This window comes from Eleutherodactylus coqui, chromosome 3 (genome assembly GCF_035609145.1).
Source record: "Eleutherodactylus coqui strain aEleCoq1 chromosome 3, aEleCoq1.hap1, whole genome shotgun sequence".
Lineage (NCBI taxonomy): Eukaryota > Metazoa > Chordata > Amphibia > Anura > Eleutherodactylidae > Eleutherodactylus > Eleutherodactylus coqui.
Window position 1 is genome coordinate 165,634,519 of NC_089839.1, and position 22,538 is coordinate 165,657,056.

Below are 22,538 nucleotides of genomic sequence, written 5' to 3' on the forward strand. Positions count from 1 at the left end.
GGGCAATTGAATCCTTCGTTTCGTATGGACTACATGCAAATTGAACAATTACAGTATTTATTTATCCCCAAAACAGTGCAGCCAACAGATACACAGACAAACACATAACCCAATATACAGTATGTATATCAAAAGCAATACAAAGCTGCACCAAAACAACTTGGATACAACATACAAAAGAACACAAAAATGAAAATTAAAAAGGTGATGTCTTTATTGAATTCATAAAGTACCCCTGCAAGATATAGAACATTATTTCTTAAATCAACGTAAAATACAAAAAGTTAGAGCTAGAGGTGAGCGAGCACGCTCGGATAAAGCAGTTACTGGTCCGAGCAGGCTCAGGGGGGCGGGGTGAGCGGGGCCAGCAGGGGGGTAGCGGTGGGGGGAGAGTGAGAGAGATCTGTCTTACCCCCCCCCCCACTACCCCCCCCCCCCCCACCGCCGCCCCCCCGAGCCTGCTTGGACCAGTAAGCAGTTACTCGAGAAGAGCGATGCTCGCTCAAGTAACTGCTTTATCTGAGCATGCTCGCTCAGTTCTAGTAATAGCCCATTTTTGGCCTTCTTAAAATATTTTATTAAGTTTTATTGAATATTGCATATATTAATAATTACACTCCTGCTGAGGATTTAAAAATCCCCCCTCCTGACAGGGCTGTGTCTGATTGGCTGAGCGCTGCCTGTGATTGGTCACAGCACTCAGCCAATCAGAGGCAGTGCTCAGCCATTCATTGAATTCATTGCGGCCCTTTGCCACAGCTGTCACAGGCGCGTGCAAAAAAATGCTCATCTGACCTCGCCCTTAGAGAGAGCACCCAGAAGGTATGAGGAGCCTTATACAGCCATCCATGCTTTTGTGGGACATAGGCAAATGAAAAGATGGAAAACCCAAAACAGCTTTTTGTGCATGGTTATTTTTTCCTTATGGAGAAGATTCTGACTTTGCTCACAATTCCCAGTCATTGTTACAAGGCTCGTTTAAAAAGTCTGACAATGACTTGAAGGAATGCTGTCTTCCAATAGGTGGCGTGGTAGAGGCATTGTTCCAAGCTCCTATTTGCATATTTCCCAGAGGATCATGGATGGCCTTATAAGTCTCCTCACGCCTTCTAGCTCCTCTTCCTAAGGAGAAACAATACCTTTCTTGACCTACATGACGAGATAGCTAGGCCGCTATACCTAATATTTCTAGACACTAGAAAGTAGTACCATTGGACTGGCGCATTGCCAACGTGGTTCCAATTTACAAAAAAGGGAGCAAAAGTGAGCCTGGTAACTACAGGCCAGTAAGTCTCACTTCAGTAACGGGAAATATTTTCGAGGGGATTCTGAGAGACGCCATCGATGAGTACCTCAAGGAGATTAAGGGAATAACTCCTCACCATCATGGATTCATGAAGGGTCGCTCATGTCAGACAAATCTGATCAGTTTCTACGATGAAGTAAGCTCTAAGCTGGACCAGGGAGAATCTATTGATCTTGTATATCTGGACTTCTCTAAAGCCTTTGACACCATGCCACATAATAGGCTAATATACAAAATGAGGCAGCTCGGACTGGGCAAAAACGTGTGTAAGTGGGTAAAAAATTGGCTCAACGATAGAAAGCAGAGGGTGGTAATAAAGGGTTCGTACTCTGATTGGACCACAGTCGCTAGCGGGGTGCCACAGGGTTCAGTATTAGGCCCCACTCTGTTCAACATATTTATCAATGACCTGATAGAGGGGCTGCACAGCAAAATATCAATATTTGCAGATGACACAAAATTATACAATATAATTAATGCAACGGAGGACAATGTACGGCTACAAACGGACCTGGATAAGATGGGGGCTTGGGCAGAAAAATGGCAAATGAAGTTCAATGTTGAAAAATGTAAGACTATGCACATGGGCAGGAGGAACGGATGTCACAAATATTCACTTAATGGGGTACCACTAGGGAAAAGTGATATGGAAAAGGATCTGGGGGTATTAGTGGATAATAGACTAAACTGGAGTAACCAGTGCCAGTCAGCTGCTGCAAAGGCAAATAAAGTCTTGGGGTGCATCAAAAGAGGTATAGGGGCAAAGGACGAGAACATTATCCTTCCATTATATAAGGCACTTGTTAGACCTCACATGGAATACTGCGTACAATTCTGGACACCGGTGCTCAGGAAAGATGTCACAGTGCTTGAGGGGGTTCAAAGAAGGGCAACTAAACTAATACATGGAATGACGGGACTGGAATACCCAGAGAGGCTATCCAAATTGGGACTATTTACTCTAGAAAAAAGAAGGTTAAGAGGCGACCAAATAACCATGTATAAGTACATGAGGGGACAACACATGGATCTCTCCCGCGATCTGTTTACACCCAGGACCACGACGGTAACAAGAGGACATCCGCTACGATTAGAGGAAAGTAGGTTTCATCACCAACACAGAAAGGGGTTCTTTACTGTAAGAGCAGTTAGACTGTGGAACTCTCTAACCGAGGAAGTGGTGATGGCAAAATCCATAGAGGAGTTTAAAAGGGGACTTGATGTCTTTCTGGAGAAGGATATTACAGGATATAAATATTAGGTTAAGTGTCAATCCTGGTATATAGGCAGGTATGAACTATTAGGGGTTGATCCAGGGAACAGTCTGATTGCCATTAGGGAGTCGGGAAGGAATTTTTCCCCCAAAAGGGCTAATTGGCTTCTGGCCTTGGGGTTTTTTGCCTTCCTCTGGATCAACACAGTAGGATAGACAGGCTGGACTAGATGGACAATGTCTTCATTCGGCCTTACATACTATGTTACTATGTTACTATGTTACATCTATAGACCTCCCACTAGTCAAGTCAGAAACTTGCTGTACGCTGATGAAGGGCAATCAACCCAAAACAGCTGGCTGTCCATTGTTATCTTCTCCTTATGGAGAAGGTTCTGGCTTTGATTCACAATTTCTAGTCATTATTACGAGACTAGTTTAAAAAGTCTGACATTGAATTGAAGGAATGTTGCTTTCCAATAGGTGGTGTTCTAGAGGTATTGTCTTAGAGAATTTTGGCAAAGCTTTTATCTTACAAGGAATAGCTGAAATATGTCAGGGGGCATGCTATCTCCTTGCTGGTTATCTGTATATGGGTAAGTATAGCATATTTGCAGTGGGACCTTACATTAGTTACATAGCATTTGTGCACTTCATTACCTTATCTTGATTAATACCTAATGAAATATGTTATAGAGGGTCAATAATGGCTTATTATCTTTTGTGCTTTATACACTGATTTGAGAGATGGTGTTGGTTTCCTATATTTTGTTGCCGTACTCATTTTTTTTTAATATTGGAAATAATAAAGTCAATAAAATGTCACATTTTTAATTATCGATTGCTCTGTACTCTTTTTGTAGGTTGTATATCCGTAATTATTTAGCTTAAGGCCACTCTTATACAATAGTATTTTAAAGCACTATTTATAAGCCAAATCCAGGAGCAGGTCCAAAATATAGAAGAGGTGCAAATACTTCCATTATACCTTTTCTATGAGGGTTCCATTCTTGGTTTTGGCTTACAAATGGAAAAAAACATGCTGAACAGAATACTGCCATGTGAAATAGGCTTAAAACTAATTCATCGATCTCTGAGATCAAAGCTAGTCATACACATTAGAACAGCTGTTGGCCAAACACCCACCATATACATACTTGCACACTTGGCTTGGCTGCATATGTTCTGAATGGGCAAGGGATGTAAGCTACAGCCAGACAGTTCTGGCAGAAATTTATCTTCCCTTAGCACAAAAGAATCGGGCTTGTTGAAATCCAACTGCCCCATCCTTCCTTCCCCCAAGATCTGCTGTTAAGGGAGAGTTGGGAGGCTCGCATAATACATTAGATGGTTAGATGGCCACTCGAAAATTGGCAGGTTTGGTCAACATTAATCTAATATGTAAGGGCAGATTATACGTGGCTCATGTTCTGGCTGACTCAAACAAATGATATATTACATGGATGACCATTTACCTGGAAGGCTGCCATGTACAGATGTGCCAATCATTAATATGACTGGTAGATCAAGATAACTTGATTTATCTAGTACGTTGTAGTTAAGTTAAAGGGGTATTCAAAGCTGCTGTCAAAGTATTCCTAATCAAAAGTTATTACAGTTTGCAATGTGGTTCTGCTTTAGATTTTGTGTCTATAGTTTTATAAACCATCACCTTCTACCCCACTTCAGAAGTGTTTATTCACGGGTTGTCTCTGAATACGTCCTATAGGCAAGGTCAGTATGAACAACCATGGACGGCTTTTTTTAAAATTCCGCTCTCGGGACTGGATTACTGACCAATAGCAGGGCAATATTTAGCTTGGACATACACAGGAAGGAAGTACAGAGTATGGAATTGTAGTTTCAAGCTGCATGTCAGCTTGAAACAACAATTCTTGGAAACTATAATTTCTTGGAAAATAGTATGTGGGGAAAAATCAGAAACGGTAGACAGGATAAGATAATGGTAATGGCTGTGTGATTTATACCCGTATACAGCTGGCGCAAACACCTTTCATATCTGGAATTTTTGAAAATTTGCTTCACAACTGGAATACCCCTCTTAGCATGAGGTGTTATCAAGTTAACATTTGCTACATCGGTAATATGGCAGATTAAGGGGAAATACTTGACTGGCCACGTCTTCCTCTGGCAAAATCATCAAGAGTATCAAACAAAAACTAATGAAAGACCTTTTAATGGTTTTCATTATGAGTTTACAAATTTGAGAAAATATGTCATGCTACAATTAAATTTCTTGAGCATTATCCTATGAATGTCTTTATATACATATGGAATTATCAGTTCTGTACAATGTAAAATAATCATGTTACCTGTATTCCATTTATGTCCACATGTGGCCCAGGGCAACTCCGCAGAAAAGCAATTAAATAAATAGAAAATTGCCCAAGCTAATATAATGATGTAATAGACGTTTAGATGTGCTTCAATCACCTGGGTTGCATAACCGATACCTACAAAGAAAATGTGAAACAGATACATAACTAGTTCAATGAATATAATGAAGTCAGGCTATTTGGTCAAGAAGCTATGAAATAGAAGGCATAGGAATATCACAGGAAATGTGCATCAAAAATTCTCTTCTGCATATCACTTGATTACCAAAGATGGAATATGTTCCTCTTTAAGGGCTTAAACACATGGGCGTGTAGTTGTCCCATTATGCGTCCGTGAATTCCGCCATATACACTTACAGCACTAGCCCTATTGTTCCACAGATGCAGCATGCTACAATGTATCAGTGTAGGAAAGACTTATCATAGAGTCCAACGAAGAAAGATACTTGTGTTGTTGCGGTGTTTCTGTCAGAAAGAATTGCCTATTGTCAAGTGTAGCCTGAGAATTATCCGGTCTCACGGGAAATAAGTCTATACTTGTCAAGGCAGCGGATGTGGATCTACTGTGCCTGAGAATTGATTTGAGGATGAAAGAAAAGGGATGGAGCAAGCCCCAAAATGTCAAAAGCATGAGTCCTGGGATTCAAACAGCTTTGGGGAGGGTTATAGAAGTCAGGTAGTGGAGGTGCTGCCAACCAGATTAACCTACCAAAGGTAGGCAGACTATATATGCAAAAAAACTGGTATCTTGGTGCAACCCTCCAATGAAAGTCATGACAATAGGGTAAATTATCCAACTTTTGTTTTATTTAGTGAAATAAAATCCAGCAAAAGATATGAGTTTCAGGGTGAATCCCTTCATCAGTTATGCTGGGAGGTACATCGCTATTAGGAGTAGAAAGGTGTGTACCCAAAGTGCTGGTGTCACCAGGAGCGGAGAGGACTGGGGCTGTGACACCAGGAGGGAGAAGTGGAAGAAAAAAAAAATTGACTTGGGGCTATATCCAGGGTCTGCACCTGGGGTTCCATGGTTTTCACCCAACCAATCAGGAACTTGTCTTTGCTGTGGGGACAACCAGACCATTACCCTAGAAGTAGTCTCAGTTAAGATGCAGCTAATGCACTTGGTCAGTTTTTTTTGTAATGCAGCACAAAGTCAGCCCGGCCCATGTGACCCATGGGATCAGTGCATGCACCCTGTCAATCAGCCATTATTGTAGTATATATATATATCCTAGCCCCTCCTCTTTAAGGGCACCAGTTATTCCTTTGCATAGTGGAGTTCAGGTCATAGTTTCATTCTCCATGTTTTTAAAAAGAGTATATAACTGTCCTTTAAGACAACTATTATATCTGACCATAACATGATGTATTGGCATCTACCTCGGATGTAACAAGTACCAGAGGTTGTAGACAGGGACATAGTTGTAAAGCAGAGCCAGAGTCAGGGCAGGTGGAATACTTTCACAATAAAGAGCAAGCCAAGGGCCAAGGCAGCAAGCAAGCAAGGAAAGTATAGTTAAAATAGCCAAGGTCAGGGATAGCAAAGTAAGCTGGGTGGTTCAGGCACGGATAAATATCAAGAGATCAGACAGTATCAGAAGTATCCTAACAAACTACAGTTGTGTGAATGTACCACTACAGAAAGTTGGTCCAAGTTCTGGGTTTCTAACATAGAAGATTTCTCCATTTATTGACAACAAGCAGAAATGTTGAAAGTCATAAGGTCTTGTATGTAATATAATGTAGCATATGGATAAGGCACCATCCTGATAAAAATGTACCTATTCATTAGTAAAAATGAAAAGAAAGTCTTACTATACCTTCAAACAGTGGACAAACTTTCCTCCAACATGTTATTCCTCCTTCACTGGTAAATTGCCCCAGCGCAGTCTCCAAGAAGAACACTGGTATACCACAGAATATAAAGAATACCACATAAGGAATGAGAAAAGCTCCTATAATACAAGAGTAGATAAGAAAGTTGTAAGTAAAAATCTTATAAATAAACAGAAATTCCAGATTTGCATATATACACACATCTGTCCATTTTAAATATATAAACCTAAGGCCGGCTTCACACGACTGGATTCCTATTGCCAAATCCACAATCTGCGTCCATGCGGAGGGTCTGCAGCAAATTGCACGCATTGAAAGGTATGTACTTTCCCTTTTTTCTTCATGCTCAGCGGTGCAGGAAATACAAATATTGAAAAAAAAAAGTATACTATACATGACCACCTGTGAGTCATCCCCATTACAGATAATGCAGGTATACGAGGTTGCCAGCCAGGGTCACAGCTGGATTCTACACAAAGAATCTGGCTCACCTGTGTGCAGCTGGCCTAACGGCTGGAAGAATCTCCTGGATAGTGTTGGGTATTGCTGAGTGGTGCAATAGGTGGTGTGGCTTCATAATATCTTGTTTTTAGAGTAGCAAACTTAATTGACAAAGCAGCACAACGTGAAGTACCTGAAGATCTTGATACAGGATCAAAACGCGTTTTGTTATTTTGTCAATAAAATCAGCTTTTTTTTCGTAAGAGGGTATGGTGGATCTGCATCTTCTAGTCCACCACTTAGCAATGCCTGACAACAGCCTGCAATAATTTCTCTTGTCCTTATCCTTATGACTTTAGTTTCATCCTTGGACCTATTGCTAGCAGTTGAGGAACGCCAATCGATGTAGAACCTATTTAAATGCTTCATAGAGTTGTGCCTATTCATTTTGCAATGCCTGCTGGTTAGTAGGTCAATGATATACTTTCTTCTTCTTGTGGTGTACAAGGGTAAAGGGCCACTCCCGCAATTTTTTTTATTCATTATGTCGCTAACTCCACAGTATAAATATATTTTAGCTAGTGTCCCCTTGGTTAGCTATTCCTTTTCATCTGAAATTTCTGGTCTCATTCTCTTCAAATGGTCACGTGGGCTCAATTCTGATCAGCTCAGATTTACTTGGGGTTAAGTAGTCTGAAACTAGTCATTTTCTCTGTCTGTATTATGTTATTATGTGGAGCTTGCCACATAAATTGTCTAGAGGAAGACACAGACACTCCTATCATTGTTACTGATGGTAATTATACAGCTCCTGTCAAACAATTATAATAGAGGAGATCAGAGCTCATCCTCCTGACTCTATGCTTATGGTCTGTAGCTTATTTAGGTGAATACTGAATGTAATGGTAGAGTTTTACCTACCACAGGAATGATACAGTCTCTAGATGCTCATGTCATTCTGTACTGATGCATCATGGGATTGACGTGAATGTGAAAGCTGAAAGCAAAAAATGTCACCATCCAGATGGTGCCTGAAAAGCATCAGACAGGAAGCGGCACTGCACGGACATGATTGGAATACATTGGTATTCATGATTGGAGACCATCAAAAGTGTGACAGACAATCAGGTGAGGGAGAATGAGATGAAAAAATGTGTTTTATGGGAGCAGCCCTTTAACCCCTTAATGCTTCACAGCGTACCGTTGCGTTCTGCAGCTTTGGGGTATGCATGAAGGGAGATTGCAGGGCAATCTCACCCCATACAACGCGGGTGCCGGCTCTTTCTTACAGCCAACACCAGTCCATAACAGCTCCAATAAGTCATGGCACTCAAAGGAGCTGTTAACCCTTCAAATACCACTGTCAGTTCTAACAGTGTAATTTAAATGCCCCAACCAATGTGTGGAGGTCCCCCACTACAACCCTCCCCACCCCCCGATAAGAACATGGGTTGCCATGTGGTTGCAATGGCAGCTGAGAGCCTTCTGAAAGACCATAGGGTTGTCACTGCAAATTGCCTAACAAGCCATGGCTTGATAAATTGCCTCTCAGACCGAAGTATAATGTAATGCTATGGCATGGAATCATACTGCAGCAGCGATCAAGGTAGCCGACAGTTCTTCTCCTGCCTGGGACAATTTACAAATTATTAAAAAAAATAAAAAATAATAATAGTTAATAAAAAAAAAACTTTTGCCATCTTTATAATAAAATACTCTAAATAATAAAACAAAAATACCTATTTGGTATCACTTTGTCCGCAAAAGTCCGATCTATCAAAGTAACACATTATTTACCCCGCACAGTGGATGTAGCCAGAGAAAAAAATAAAGAACTTCAGAATTGTGCATTTTTTGGTCTCAAAGAAAAAATGTAATAAAAAATGATAAAAATAATCACATGTATTCTAAAATGGAACCAATGCAAACTGCAAGATGTCCCATACAAAATGAGCCATTGCACAACTATGTAGTCGTAAAAATAAAAACGTTATGGCTGTCAGAGGATGGTGACAAAAAATAATTTAAAAAAATTAAATGTCTTTGAAAAATATAAGTATTTATATATGAAAAATATAATATAGTATTGGTACCATAGTAAGCATACTGACCCATAGAATAAAGTCATGCTGTGATTTTTGTTGCAATGTGTACACTGTAGAAACAAGATGCACTCAAAGATGGCGGAATTTAGTTCTTTTTCCATTTCATACCACTTAGAATTTTTTAAAGGTTTTTCAGTAAATTTTATGGCACATTAAATATTACCATTGAAAAATACAACTCATCCCGCAAAAAACAAAATGGCCACTACAGAATACTGTATTTGTGTGGGAAGGGTACCGGCATTAGCCTATAAGTACTGCTGTTTAGTTCGTGTTGTAACCTGCATAAAGCATTTTTCTTCATTGTTACTTCAGCGTATCAGTATTTTCTGAGTTGCCGTTACCTCAGTTCTTTGTTTATCTGTGTTTTTTGCGTTTTCTGTGTGAGGTAGGGAAACATTCTGACATATAGAGTTATAGTTAGTACTATACCGGCTGGTAAATTTCATTGCTGTGTAAACCACCCTGACAACTTTTTGGCTGGGCCGTGGCGCTTGAACAATCAATCACAGCCATTGCGTCTGGGTGACGGGATTTATGAATTGATAAGGTGGTGGCTCAGCCAATTCATAAATCCCACCTCCTCGAAGCAATGGCTGTAATTGGTTCTTTGAGTGCTCTTCAGCCAATCAATGCAGCTTTCGAAGAACCAATCACAGCAATCGCTTTGTGGAGGCAGGATTTATGAATCCAGTAACCAGGAAGTGATCCTCTATGGGTGGACGAGGACTGCGGGAATCACGCCAGGATTCTTGAGAGTAGTGAGAAGGACCTGGACCGATCCTGGTAGTTAATGTATCCCTATTTTTTTATGCAATGTAACTATGGCTTTCAGGGTTGGGCTTATATTTCAACCCTTCCCGAAAATCCAAAAAAATCAGGCTAGGGCTTATTTTCACGGTAGGTCTTATTTCAGCGGAAGCACAGTATATACGGGTGGATGTATAACTTATACAAGCTGAACATATGTAATTATATACAGGAGATACCCAGGTTATACCAACATGGTCCATATAACTATATACAGGAGATATATAACTTATACCAGTTGTACATGTACAAATACATACAGGGGATACCCAGGTTATTCCAGCACAGTGCATATCCCTATACACAGGATATATAACTTATACCATCTGTATATATATATATAATTATACACAGAATCAACCCAGGTTACACCAGCATGGTCCATATCGCCCCCCCCCCCCCCCCCCCATCCATGCACAACAATTCCGGACTGTTATCTACACTGAGGTTATCACATTCACCAGCTCGTTGTGCACTGAGAACGCACTGCTGGGGAAAGAGTCAGGTGCTTAGCAGCAACTTGAGGTCTGGAACAAGAAGATGTGATAGCCTTTGTGTACATAACAGCCAAAAGTTATGGTGCAGGAGACCACGCACTGGGGTGGGGGATTTCTTGCAGGTGCTGCCAACAGTCACAATGCGGAGGGGGGCTCCCAGCTGGCTTAGGCGCTGGATCACATCTGCAACTCCTGGGACCCCCATAGCTATGTTACTGCTTTTAGCTAATAACATACTTCAGTACAGAGAGAGTGAGGAATTTATTGGGCCTGAGTGCAAAAGCTGTAACAGGGTGCCCTGACTATCAAATGTGATTTATAATACTGATCTCACCAGGGTCTTCATGTGACTTTGACCTCTGCCTCCCCTATAAGTACAAATGCAGCAATTGTTAATATGATTGGTGCATCATGATAACCTAATTTGCAGCATTGTAGACTATAATAGTTGAGTTATCATAACATGCTCCTCTGGGGATGCAAAAATAAAGCCAAAAAAGGTATTGAAATAGAACGGTGTAAACCTAGTGGCCTGTACAACTATCACAAAGATCAAGATACTTTAGGCCTCATGTCCACTGGGTAAATAGAATTGCGGATTCTGCAGCGGATTGTATTTTTTGAGTGGACATGAGGCCTTAAGGTCACTTCCAGACAAGCATATTTTAGCTGTGTATTTGCTCCCTATTTTGTGGACCATAATATGCAGCTAATGTGAAGCTATGTGTCTATTCACATGACCATATTTTTCATGGACATATTTAAAAAACACAGTATGACCTAATTTTTGCCTACGTATTGCTATTCTTTTCTGTTGGGCAAATACAGATCAGTAGAAAATAAAATATACAGATGACATACGGTTGTAACTTCATCTATAACACCTTCATAATACAGATCTGCATTATGGACATGTCACAATATACTTGATTGAAACTGGCATATGTTATTTTTTTGTAAAGTGGGTCAAGAACGCTATCTTTTCTCCTTTGGTATGGCTTGATAAAGGTGTTATATTATACACCGAAACGCGTTGCCAAAATAAAGTATCCAGTGTTTTACACCTTGCCAAATACATCTGCATGTTTACTTGTGGAAGACACTCAGAGGAGGGGGCTTCTGTTCATCACACCCCCCTCCTTTTCAAGTAAGTGTCTGATTTCTGTACAGTGTGTAGGTTTACACACCTCTCTTCTATTTCCTCTTTTCTCCACTTTGAGCGCAGACATCTTTTTCTGACTTGTTGCCATTTTATACCCGGGGATATTCTGATATTCAGAGACCCCAGTTTTCTCTGCAGCTCTCCATCTTTCACCAAGAGGATTGGAGTAAAGAGGGGAAGATCCATTTGAGTCATCTTTTACATCTATCCTTTAATTGAGACCTATAATCGACCATTATCACCTGTGGCGCTCTCTGCATTTTTTTTCTTCTTGTGATCTTTTCTCCTTAGGGAGAGCACCTAGAAGGTGAGTGAGTGAGGAGACTTATAAGGCCATTCATGCTCCTCTGGGTAATATGCAAATACGGGACATGGAGCAATACCTCTGCAGTGCCACCTTTTGGAAGGCAGCATTCATGCAGAGCAATGTTAGACATTTTATACAAGCCATGTAACAATGACTGGGAATTGAAAGCCAAGCCAGAATCCATACACAGACAGCTGTCTCGGGGTGTTTGCCCCTCATCAGTTTGCAGTAGGTTTCTGGCTTGGCTAGCGAGAGGCATGTGACCTTTTTGTAAACAATATGGTCTTCTGAAGAATATGGTCTTAACTTTGAAAAAGAAGAGTAATAATAACACTAAGGGCTCAGTCAGATGAGCATTTTTCCCTGCATCTATAGATGCGAAAAAAATGGCTCTATTAGAAACAATGCTTTCCAATGAAAGAGGTCACATGTCTGTTTTTTACAAGCGAATAAAATTCGCTCCGAAAAAAATAGGACAGCGTTTTGCAATTTGCACTTGTGCGATCACATGATGCTAAAATTCGCACATATAGTACGGCACAATTGAGAGCAATAGGAGAGGATCGCTATCCCCTGCTGCAGCTGTGACAGCTGCAGCAGGGGATTTCTTGGATGTGAATCCCCTGGATGCTGTTACATCCAGGGGCTTCACCTTGTTGTCAATGGCGCCAGTGGCAGCATCGCCGGCCCCATTGAAAACATACGGAGGAGATTGCAGTCCTCTGCCACAGCCTTGACAGCTGTGGCAGGGAATTCCTTCATCCCCGTGGGGAGTTCCCTCAGCACTGAGCACTGTGACAGCACTGTCACAGTGTTTACTGAGGAGGGGACTCCCCACGGGATGAAGGAATCCCCTGCCACAGCTGGGACAGAGGACTGCAATACTATCCCATTGCTTTCAATGGGGCCACCGCTGCTGTCGCAATGGGCTGAAGGCAACTCCTGCAGCAATTTTTTTTTTTGGGGGGGAGGGGCTTGAAATATAAGCCCTCCCCGAAAATCATCCCTAGCTGCAGATAAAAAAAAGAAATCCTAACTCACCTAGAAGGGCTGTCCGGCTCTTCTTTCCGGTTCCTGGCACTCTTCTTTTGTATTTCTGATGCCCATGGATTGAAAAATCCCCGCCTCCAGAAAGCGCCGCCTCTGATTGACTGAACACTGTGACCAATCAGAGGCAGCGCTCAGCCATTCATTGATGGATTTTTCAATCCCCGGCCATCAGAAATTTTACCATTGTATGACCGCACAACAAGTGTGAATAAAAAATGCATCTCTCGCTTTGGTCACACATTTCTTTATACATGCTTTTTGCGCTTCATTTTTACTGATCTATGCATCCATGAAAAAAAACGCTCGTCTGACTGAGCCCTAAGAAGAATAACATTACTGGTTGAGTCTCAGTATGAAGGTTAATTTCATAAATTAGCACAATTTAGTTACCGATGGTTAGTTGGACATTTTTATAAAATATTATCCAGCAGGAGAGCTTACTTATAAATCAGCTGTATTCATGAGTCCTCATTTTCCTGTCTCCCCCTCTCTCTTAGCCCACCTAATAATATCTGCAGACTTGTGCCTAAAATATGTACAAAAATCCACAATTCTAGAGTCAATGATGTATAACTGAATGCATCTTTTCTTCTGCATGAAGTTGCCTTCTATGTAATATAACTATTTTATGTCTTTTCAACTTTTCTTGACACCAGTAGGGTCCTAAAGGATGGCTATATAGATTTGTATGACAAGCGGAAAGCTTGTCTCCACAATCACAAATTGCGAGCTTGTAGATGTCACTTAGAGACACAAGCACCGTGCTTTCTTTGGGGTCATATACAGCTAAATCATTTTAGAAACTGGGAAACTGCACAGTGTAAGCGGTATGGCCTCCTCCTCCTATCTCCGAATGGTAACTGTTAACTATTGCCTTACAGTGCTGAGGTCTGCTTTTTTATCTTCTTTTCAACATATCCTCTCCCCTTGCTTCAACAATTTAAAAGGACAATGTAAATTACCCTTACTTGCCCCATGATTTATAGCTGAAAAGAACTACTCAAAATAGGCCATCAATATCTGATCAGTAGGAGTCTGCCACCCGCAGCTGAGGCAGATTGGCCATAGCCTCCGCTGGGAGAAATCCCGGTGTGCCAGTTGGGTCCTGGGGCTGGTGCAGGGGCAGACATAGCACCTATGCAGCCAGGTCAACTGTAGAGACAGACAGAGGGAGAGTGATAGAGAAACAGAGAGAGAGCAATAGAGAAAGAGCAATAGTGAAGCAGACAGAAAGAGAGAACAATAGAGAGACAGGGTGAAACAGAGAGATAGCGCTAGAGAGACAGAGAAACAGAGAGAGAGTGTAGAAAGACAAAGAGAGTGATAGACAGAGAGATTGATAGAAAAACAAATACAGAGAGATAGCGATAGAGAGACAGAGTGAAGCAGAGAGAAAGAGAGCGATAGAGAGACAGAGAAACAGAGAGTGAAGAGAGACAGAGAGAGAGCAATAGACAGAGAGATTTATAGAAAAACAAATACAGAGAGATAGCCATAAAGAGAAAGAGAAACAGCGAGAGAGTGTAGAGAGACAGAGAGTGTTAGACAGAGAGATTGATAGAAAAACAAATACAGAGAGTTAGCAAAAGAGAGACAGAGAGAAACAGACAGAGAAAGAGCAATAGACAGACAGAGAGAGCGATAGAGAGCAGAACGAGAGAGACAGACAGAGAGAGCAATAGAAAGACAGAGAGAGCAATAGAGAGACCAAGAGAAAGCGATAAAGAGAGTGATAGAGAGACAGAGAGCAATAGAGACAGAAAGAGAGAGTGATAGAGAGAGTGAGAGACAGAGAACAAAAGACACAGTCAGACAGAGGGACAGAGCAATACAGAGAGATAGACAGAGAGAGACAGACAACGTAAGAGACAGATAGAGAGAGAGAGAGAGGGAGCAAAGAGAGACAAACAGACAGACAAACAGAGAGAAAGACAGAGAGAGTCAGAGAGAAAGACAAACAAACATAGAGAGACCTGTGGGCTTTCTTATATTAGCTATCTGCTCCAAATACAAAGTGACACTCTAAATAATCACCTAACCAAGCAGATTTAAAAGTTCACAACAACCACTTTTGAAACATTTTATGTTTGTGTAGCAAACATCGGGTCAATCTAGTAATACAGAATTAGAAGAGGTACATAACGTACAACAGGAAGAATAAGAAGAAAACGGAAGATTATAACAAGGCGAAAGCAATAATTTGATGGTGAAGATGGTCTACATACGAGTAGACAACATTTGTTGGAATAAAGCATTTAGAAGTCAAGAAGTATGATAAAGGCTGAAATTCAATATAATGTGAAAATTTATGTACTAGAAAGATTTTCAAATATAATGATGTGTCTATGAAATAAATAATCAGAAATGTCTATGCTACAATATTTTGTCTGTGTATGCTTTCCAAAAGTATTAGCACTAGAACTGCGGTGGGCGTCATTTACAACTCCTTGAGCAGTTGAAAGGCATATGATCTAATGATGAGATTTTTTGTCCAAAATTGAATGACTTTTCTTGAAATAGTGTGCAGTATATGCAATAGAAGCATTGACTGTGACAGTTAACAAAATCTGAGATAAAATGAAGTTTATACCTGGAGCGGCTAGATGGAGTCATTTTTGACTCCCTATTATACAGTATATACTTAGTTTCATGGAAGGAAAATATGAAACGTGAGAATTTTCTAAAGATTCCCCTCCTTTGTCTTCTGTGCACATTTGAGGGAAATGTCGATTGTGAGGGAGGCACTTTTTGTAATCTGTGGTAACTAAGTAATAGAATGCAGTTTCTTTGATACCATGGACATATGTCCAGATACCTCTGATTACTTCTCACATACAGGGAGGAGGGGACAAAGATATGGAAACATCGTATGACATGCATGGGATTTTAATCATTAGCACTGATCTGCCCATTTGACCCCTGCTTGGCTAAGAGTTTTCCCGACAAATTTGTGTGTACTTCACCTCTTGCCCTGCTCTGGGGGATTTTCAGAGCCAGCTGGTAACAGCAGCTGAGTGGCTCAAACTCCTGACCAATGGAAACTTGTTGCTCAGGCAGATATTTACTTCTGCCCGGCAGAATCTGTGTCATATTACCTTCACTTATAATCAGTCTCTACATGTCTTATTGTAATATGATTTACAATCTCATTTAATTTAAGGCATGCATTTCATACTGTGTTTCTATTGTTTTGTCCACCCCCTGCATGTCCACAGTAATTACTTAGGAAGAAGTGTGTTTGTCTTATTCACTCATAATACCAATAAACAGAAAAGTTGTTGTTTTTTTTTGCATATCTGTACGCTCTTCATAATTATCAGGTTGCACCATGCTCCCAATTTTTTTTTCACTTTCAAAGAAAAACAAGGTACTGTATTCAACAGAAATTTTGGAAACAGGTAACACAACGCTGACAATGTATCAAGGTGAACCACACAAAAATGTATTTCTACCTAGCACAATGCATCCAGATGCTGAGATTGGGACTGATTCCAGGAAGTTGCCTGAAACTGCAAAATGTAACAAATGTGGAGTCAATGTAAATCAAATACCCAGAAAGTATTCTGTGAGGGCTGCATCCAGAAGATGGCCGATATTTTACAATATCTAGGATCTGGAAGCCATAAATGCATATGTGCTATACTATGAAGTTACTAGGAAAAGAATAAAGAAGAGGAAATTAATTTTTGCTCTGGCCATAGAACTGAGGAAAGCATATCCCAAACAATGAATGCAGCAGCTATCCGTAGTAGTGAAGCAATCACAAACTAGAGCACAAGCTGCTATTGACAGCCGCAAAAAGAAGAACTGCCAGGTATGAGTTGGCTGTGGCAAGAAGTCCAAGACATATAACTCCTGTGACAAATGTAAGTAGAAGGTGTGTGGAAAGTGTGCCGCCGGCAGTATAAAAAAAGTTGTATGTGTGAAGTGTTACAACGCTCAGCATCATCAACAGCTTGTTCAATACAGTGCAATACTTTATGGTAGCTATTCTGTGGGGCAAATTTATACTGTATAGTATGTTACATGGAATACACAGTAATTGTTCTTCTTTATAAACATGTTTGTTTGTTTTAAATAAACATACATCAACAGATTTTAACCCTTTGCAATCCACTGTCTGACGTCTAAAGACATTCTGATTGAAGGCTGTACAGCTCCAATGTCGGAAGACGTCCAGCAGGGTATTCTTACTGTAGATTACTACCCGCTCTGTTGTCGGGGGGCCCTCCAGCATGTCACATACCGCAGTACTGGCTCTAGCCTGCAGATGGCGCCATTGTATAATGGCAGAAAGAGAAAGCACCCTAGGAAACCCTGAATCCAAAATTGGATTGCAAAGGGTTAAATCACTAACCGAGTTTATAATTTATTTCCCAGATCATAAACCCACACAAATAATGCTTACAACTATAAAGGGAAAAAAGCACTCCCATGATGGTTCGAGTAGTTAACAAAATCACAGCGGTTCTAGGGTTAATACTCCTGAACTTTTGTGTTGAGATAAAACATCATAATACTTTCAGTCTTTACTGCCCATGTTACTAAAGTAAACAACTAATGACAGCTGGGACTCTTTTGCTTCACCATTAGAAATCATTTCAAGGTTCCATCTACAAAGAATGTGTGTTCTGTTGTAACTGTATTGTAAACGTTGTTATTTCTGTACATACCATTGGACACAATATAATAAGCTCTAGCAATCGTGTTGAGTGAACGAAAACAGTCAAACCCTGTTTTGGGTAGAACGTGCCAAAAGTTCAGTGCATCACAATCACAAACCTCATGTGGTTCAGCCCTTCTGAACCTGCTAAAAGTCCTATTCATTTTCAAAAAGAAAGAAGGGGAAGAGGAAGAAAAAAAAGAAGAAAGAAAAAGTAGGAAAAAGAAGATAAAACACGGAAAAACGAGAAGGGAAAATTATCTTTTTCCTTATTTTCCCTTCTTTTTCCATCTTATTGGATTTGTTTAAAACAGCACAAAGGTACTTACTAGAGATAAGCGAGCATACTCGCTAAGGACAATTACTCGATCGAGCACTGTCCTTAGCGAGTATCTCCCCACTCGGAAGAAAAGGTTCAGCTCCCTGCGCGGGTGAGAGGTGAGTTGCGGCAGTGAGCAGGGGGGAGCGGGGGAGAGAGAGGGAGAGAGAGATCTCCCCTCCGTTCCTCCCCGCTCTCCCCGCACACCGCCGGCAGACGAACCTTTTCTTCCGAGGGGGCAGGTACTCGCTAAGGGCAATGCTCGATCGAGTAATTGCCCTTAGCGAGTATGCTCGCTCATCTCTAGTACTTACACTCCTAGAGAGTGTTATACACCAGTTTAGGGGGATTGTGAAGATTCAGTTCGAACAAATTCAGACCAAACTGAACTTTTTGCCGTAATTGGCTGAACCTAACTTTCCAAAAGTTCACTCGGTACTATCTAACAGGTTTTTTATGACGCATCCCATAAGAAATAGTACCTTGTGATAGGTGATTGCCTCCAAATGGTATAATACAATAGATCCAGAGCACAACATGTAGGGTTTTCCTGTGCGGCGCAGCAGTCTCTCCAATCCACAAACATAAAGTAAAAGAACATCTGCATACACTTTTTTGAAACTTACAAACTTCTTCATTTAGTGAGACACAATTATAGACTAAATCAGTACCTAATGTTTCAGCCTATTCTTGGCCATCTTTAGGATAGCTATCTCGAAGATGACAATATGCAGTCAGGAAATAGCAAGACCTGCCCTGCAGTGTAGCTTCACATGGGATTGCCTTCAGCTAGACCTTGGTCCTGTCGTATTCAGGACCCATTATTGTTTCAGAGCCTTAGTCCCTAGGAGCATCCTCTGGTGGGCCACTTCAATTCTGTAAACAACTTGTTCTCTTCTTGCATGGGTGTGTTTGTATCTTTATAATGATGAATAAAAAATATTGCAATGTGCTCTATGGAGATGTAGACATATTTTGATATTTACCGTGTGTGAAAGTGTTACAGAAAACTGTAAATATTAAAAGACTGATGAAAATATTTTAGAATATCTCTATTTGTATCCAGGTCAATGAAAAAAATCTGCTATATGACTTAGTCGTGCTAACAAGTGCAGCAGAATAGGGAACATCAGTTGCCTGTAGAGAAAACATCTTCTTTATCATTAATATTGAAAGAGTTTCTACAGTTCGAGTAGATAGGCTGTAGAATGCCCTACAGCAAGAGCCAGTGATGGGAAAGTCAAGAACAGAATTTTAAAAATGACTAGATGATTTTATGAGCAATTGTATAGAGAACTAGAATCAAATAACATAGCTCACAATCGGAAAGCCACCACAGCAATCAGCTGATTGCCAGGGATCTGGCTCCTGAGACACCTGCAAACAGCTTATTTTACTGGGCGATGCGGGGACCAGCCACTCATATTCCCTGTAGGGTTTACGGCAGGGATAATGTAGTATTGCATGGTGGCTATTCGGATCGACGGCTTGAGTCTGAAAGAGGTTGAGCTTCTGTTTCTCAATGGCTCTCCATTATGGTTCATACAGTGGGGTTTTGAGCAAGACAATTTTCTTTTAGGATTCCCTCAAAAATGCCAATAGGACATAAGGACAAGAGTTGTAGAAATGGGACACCAAAATTGATGATTTTCCCCTAAGGCCGGAATACTAATCTATGTTGTAGGGATCCACAATAATGCACCTATAGAATTCTGTGCTAAAACTGTAAGGGATCATGGCAGTATTCTCCACTAGCATTGTGTCAGCATTCAAAGCTGGAGACTCCTGATTGTCGAGAGGTGGCTCTGCTAACTGAGCTGATGATTTTGGCTAATAGCTCCTTGATAACACATTGCCCTAGTCACTAGCATTTTAGAATCCTTGCTTTGTTTTGCCTTGATTATTTGACTGTATCCACCTCTGTACCCCCTATAAGAGTCTAGTTCGTCTATTTCCTACTTGAAAGATTATTGTGTTTAGTTTTAGTCTAGCCCTTTGCTTCTTCTACATTCCTTCTGGACAAACTACTGATATCCACGTACCAACCTCTGGCTAACTAGCAAACCATACTTTATCCCTAAACAGCTAATAACTATGCACTGTAGAGACCTCTGCCTAACGACGAGATCAAGCTTTGTCTAAATCCTTTATTAAACTAGTAACGACCACTTGTCCGTTTGTATGTTTCTTATGCACCGCCCCTGATAATGTCATCATAGGTTGTACAGTCTATATAAAACACAGAGCCTGACTGACAGAAAAAGAACAAAGTTAGGACTCTTGGAAGGGGAGGACAGAAATAACAAAATTAGAATATAACTAAGCCGTTATTAGCTCAGACACAACTCAGCGTTCCTAACAGGAGACACCAACCTACCACCACTACAGAGATCCGGTGGGCTGAAGGACATGTGGTTACGTCACTACTGTGGGGGGAGCCACTCTGGAGTTTGGTAGAAAATACTGCATACTGGATAAGCGAACGGCAGCTACCAGGACCTGTGATTACGTCACAGCCATGTGATCATATGCGTGGGTGGAGTCAGGGATCACATGACATGGGGCTGATCACTGTATCCAAGAGCTCTGTGTTTGTCCTGTGGGAATTGGGATGCATGTAGTACAGCTGTGTGTGTAATGTCTGGAAATAAGCATAAATGTAATACAGCTGTGTGTGTGATGTGTGGAGTCACAATGGATGTATCAGAGCTGTGTGTGTGATGTCTGTGAATCATAATGGATGTACCATGTAGCACAGCAGTGTGGTGCATTGCGCCACCAGAAACACTGCTAGTGTAATTTCCTACAATTACTAGTTGAAAACCGAGTAGTGTATAGACCTCTGGCTAACAACGCTTTGTCTAAGCTCCTTAAGGCTGCTAATCTTGTATGGTTTTGATCTCTGGCTAACTATAAGACCAATCTTTGTCTAAACCCCTTATTGCTAATATCTGTCGTTGTCCATGGACCGTGACGGGGTCAGGGTGCAGTGATCTTTTTTGCATAAAAGGACTGGCTGCTTTTTTCTAGTTAGTCCAACAGTTTGTTTATGGGTTTGTCATTTCTTTGTGTGTCTTTTGGTCATTTGTCCATATTTCCTTTTTGTCCCCCGATTAAGACTTGCATGTGGATGTTGCTCTGATGTTTCTGGAGCCATACTATTCCAATGACATGGCATTAGCCATTATATTAGTCTGCTCCTAGTGCTAGGTGTTGCTATTTTGCTGGCCCTGCCACTCCTTCCTGGTGTGATTATTCTGCTTCACAGCACTGTTTGGTCAAGCTTGATGTTACCTGCTACTCCACTATTTCTGCAAAACTACCCAATAACGACTCCTGGCTTCCATCTGACTAGGCTTTCACCTCACCCATTGTACTACAACTGTGACTACCCAATAACGACTCCTGGCTTCCATCTAAGGGCTTAGTCACACGTTCGCCGATGCTCCCATGTGACTGAGAACTTACTGCAGGAAGAAGAAGACCACACTTCAGGATGGACAACTCCCTGCAGTGCTGAAGAAAGAACACATGACCGGCGATGAAGCTGTCCTGAAGTGTTCTTCCTGCAGTAACACGGGCGCCGATGCGCCCATGTGACTATGCCCTAACTACGTTTTCCGCCTCATCCATTGTACTGCAACTGTGACTACCCAATAATGACTCCTGGCTTCCATATGACTATGCTTTCTGCCTCTTTCATTGTACTGCAACTGTGACTACCTGATAATGACTCCTGTCTTCCATCTGACTACGCTTCCACCTCATCCATTGTACTGCAACTGTGACTACCTGCTGACAACCTCCAGCATCCTCCTGACTACCTTCCGGTCCAGCACGGTTACTACACCTGTGGCTCCTATCCAGCACCAGTAAGACATTACAAAATAATCACGCCCCAAAACAGAGTCATGCTCGGGAAACAGGTCCCAGAGCTCCAAGAGTTTTGTGCCTCCTAAGAGGAAAGGGTTGCTGCTATGCAATGAGAGCTGAATGGTTACAGAGGCAACTCTTGGAGATGCGCAATTCAGTGCCAGATGTTCACATTCTACTACCACCGAAATTTGCAGGATATCGTTGCCAATACCGAGGTTTCCTAAATCAATGCAAGATTTATTTCCAGATGCAGCCCACTTTGTTTACCAGCAACAGAAAGAAGCTGTTTTTCATCATTAACCTCCTCACTGATGAGGCGTGGGCCTCACCGTAAATAGAGACCAACAGTGATCTGTTTGATAGCCTCGATACCTTCACAACCACTGTGGGTCAAATCTTTGATGATCTGAACCGCTGTGCCATGGCTGAAGGGAGGTTACATAACCTACGACAAGGGCGACGTTCTGTTGCAGGGTATACTACAGAATTTCATTGCTGGGCGAATGATACCACGTGGAATCTAGCTGCACAACAGAGCCAGTTCTGCTGGGAACTATCTGAGTGGGTAAAAAATTAGCTTGCCAGAGTGGAGA

The 22,538-nt window shown here is 41.3% G+C and overlaps 1 protein-coding gene across 1 annotated transcript in view; it reads right to left on the reverse strand.

Moving 5' to 3' along the window:
• Positions 1–22,538, reverse strand: part of SLC6A11 (solute carrier family 6 member 11) — a 278,393-nt gene that overhangs the window by 217,385 nt on the left and 38,470 nt on the right. Inside the window, exons 2-3 of the mRNA XM_066596493.1 lie at positions 6,700–6,834; positions 4,853–4,993 (exon numbers count right to left, since the gene is read on the reverse strand). Of these exons, the coding sequence (XP_066452590.1) occupies positions 4,853–4,993; positions 6,700–6,834 (276 nt within the window). The remainder of the gene's footprint in view (positions 1–4,852; positions 4,994–6,699; positions 6,835–22,538) is intronic.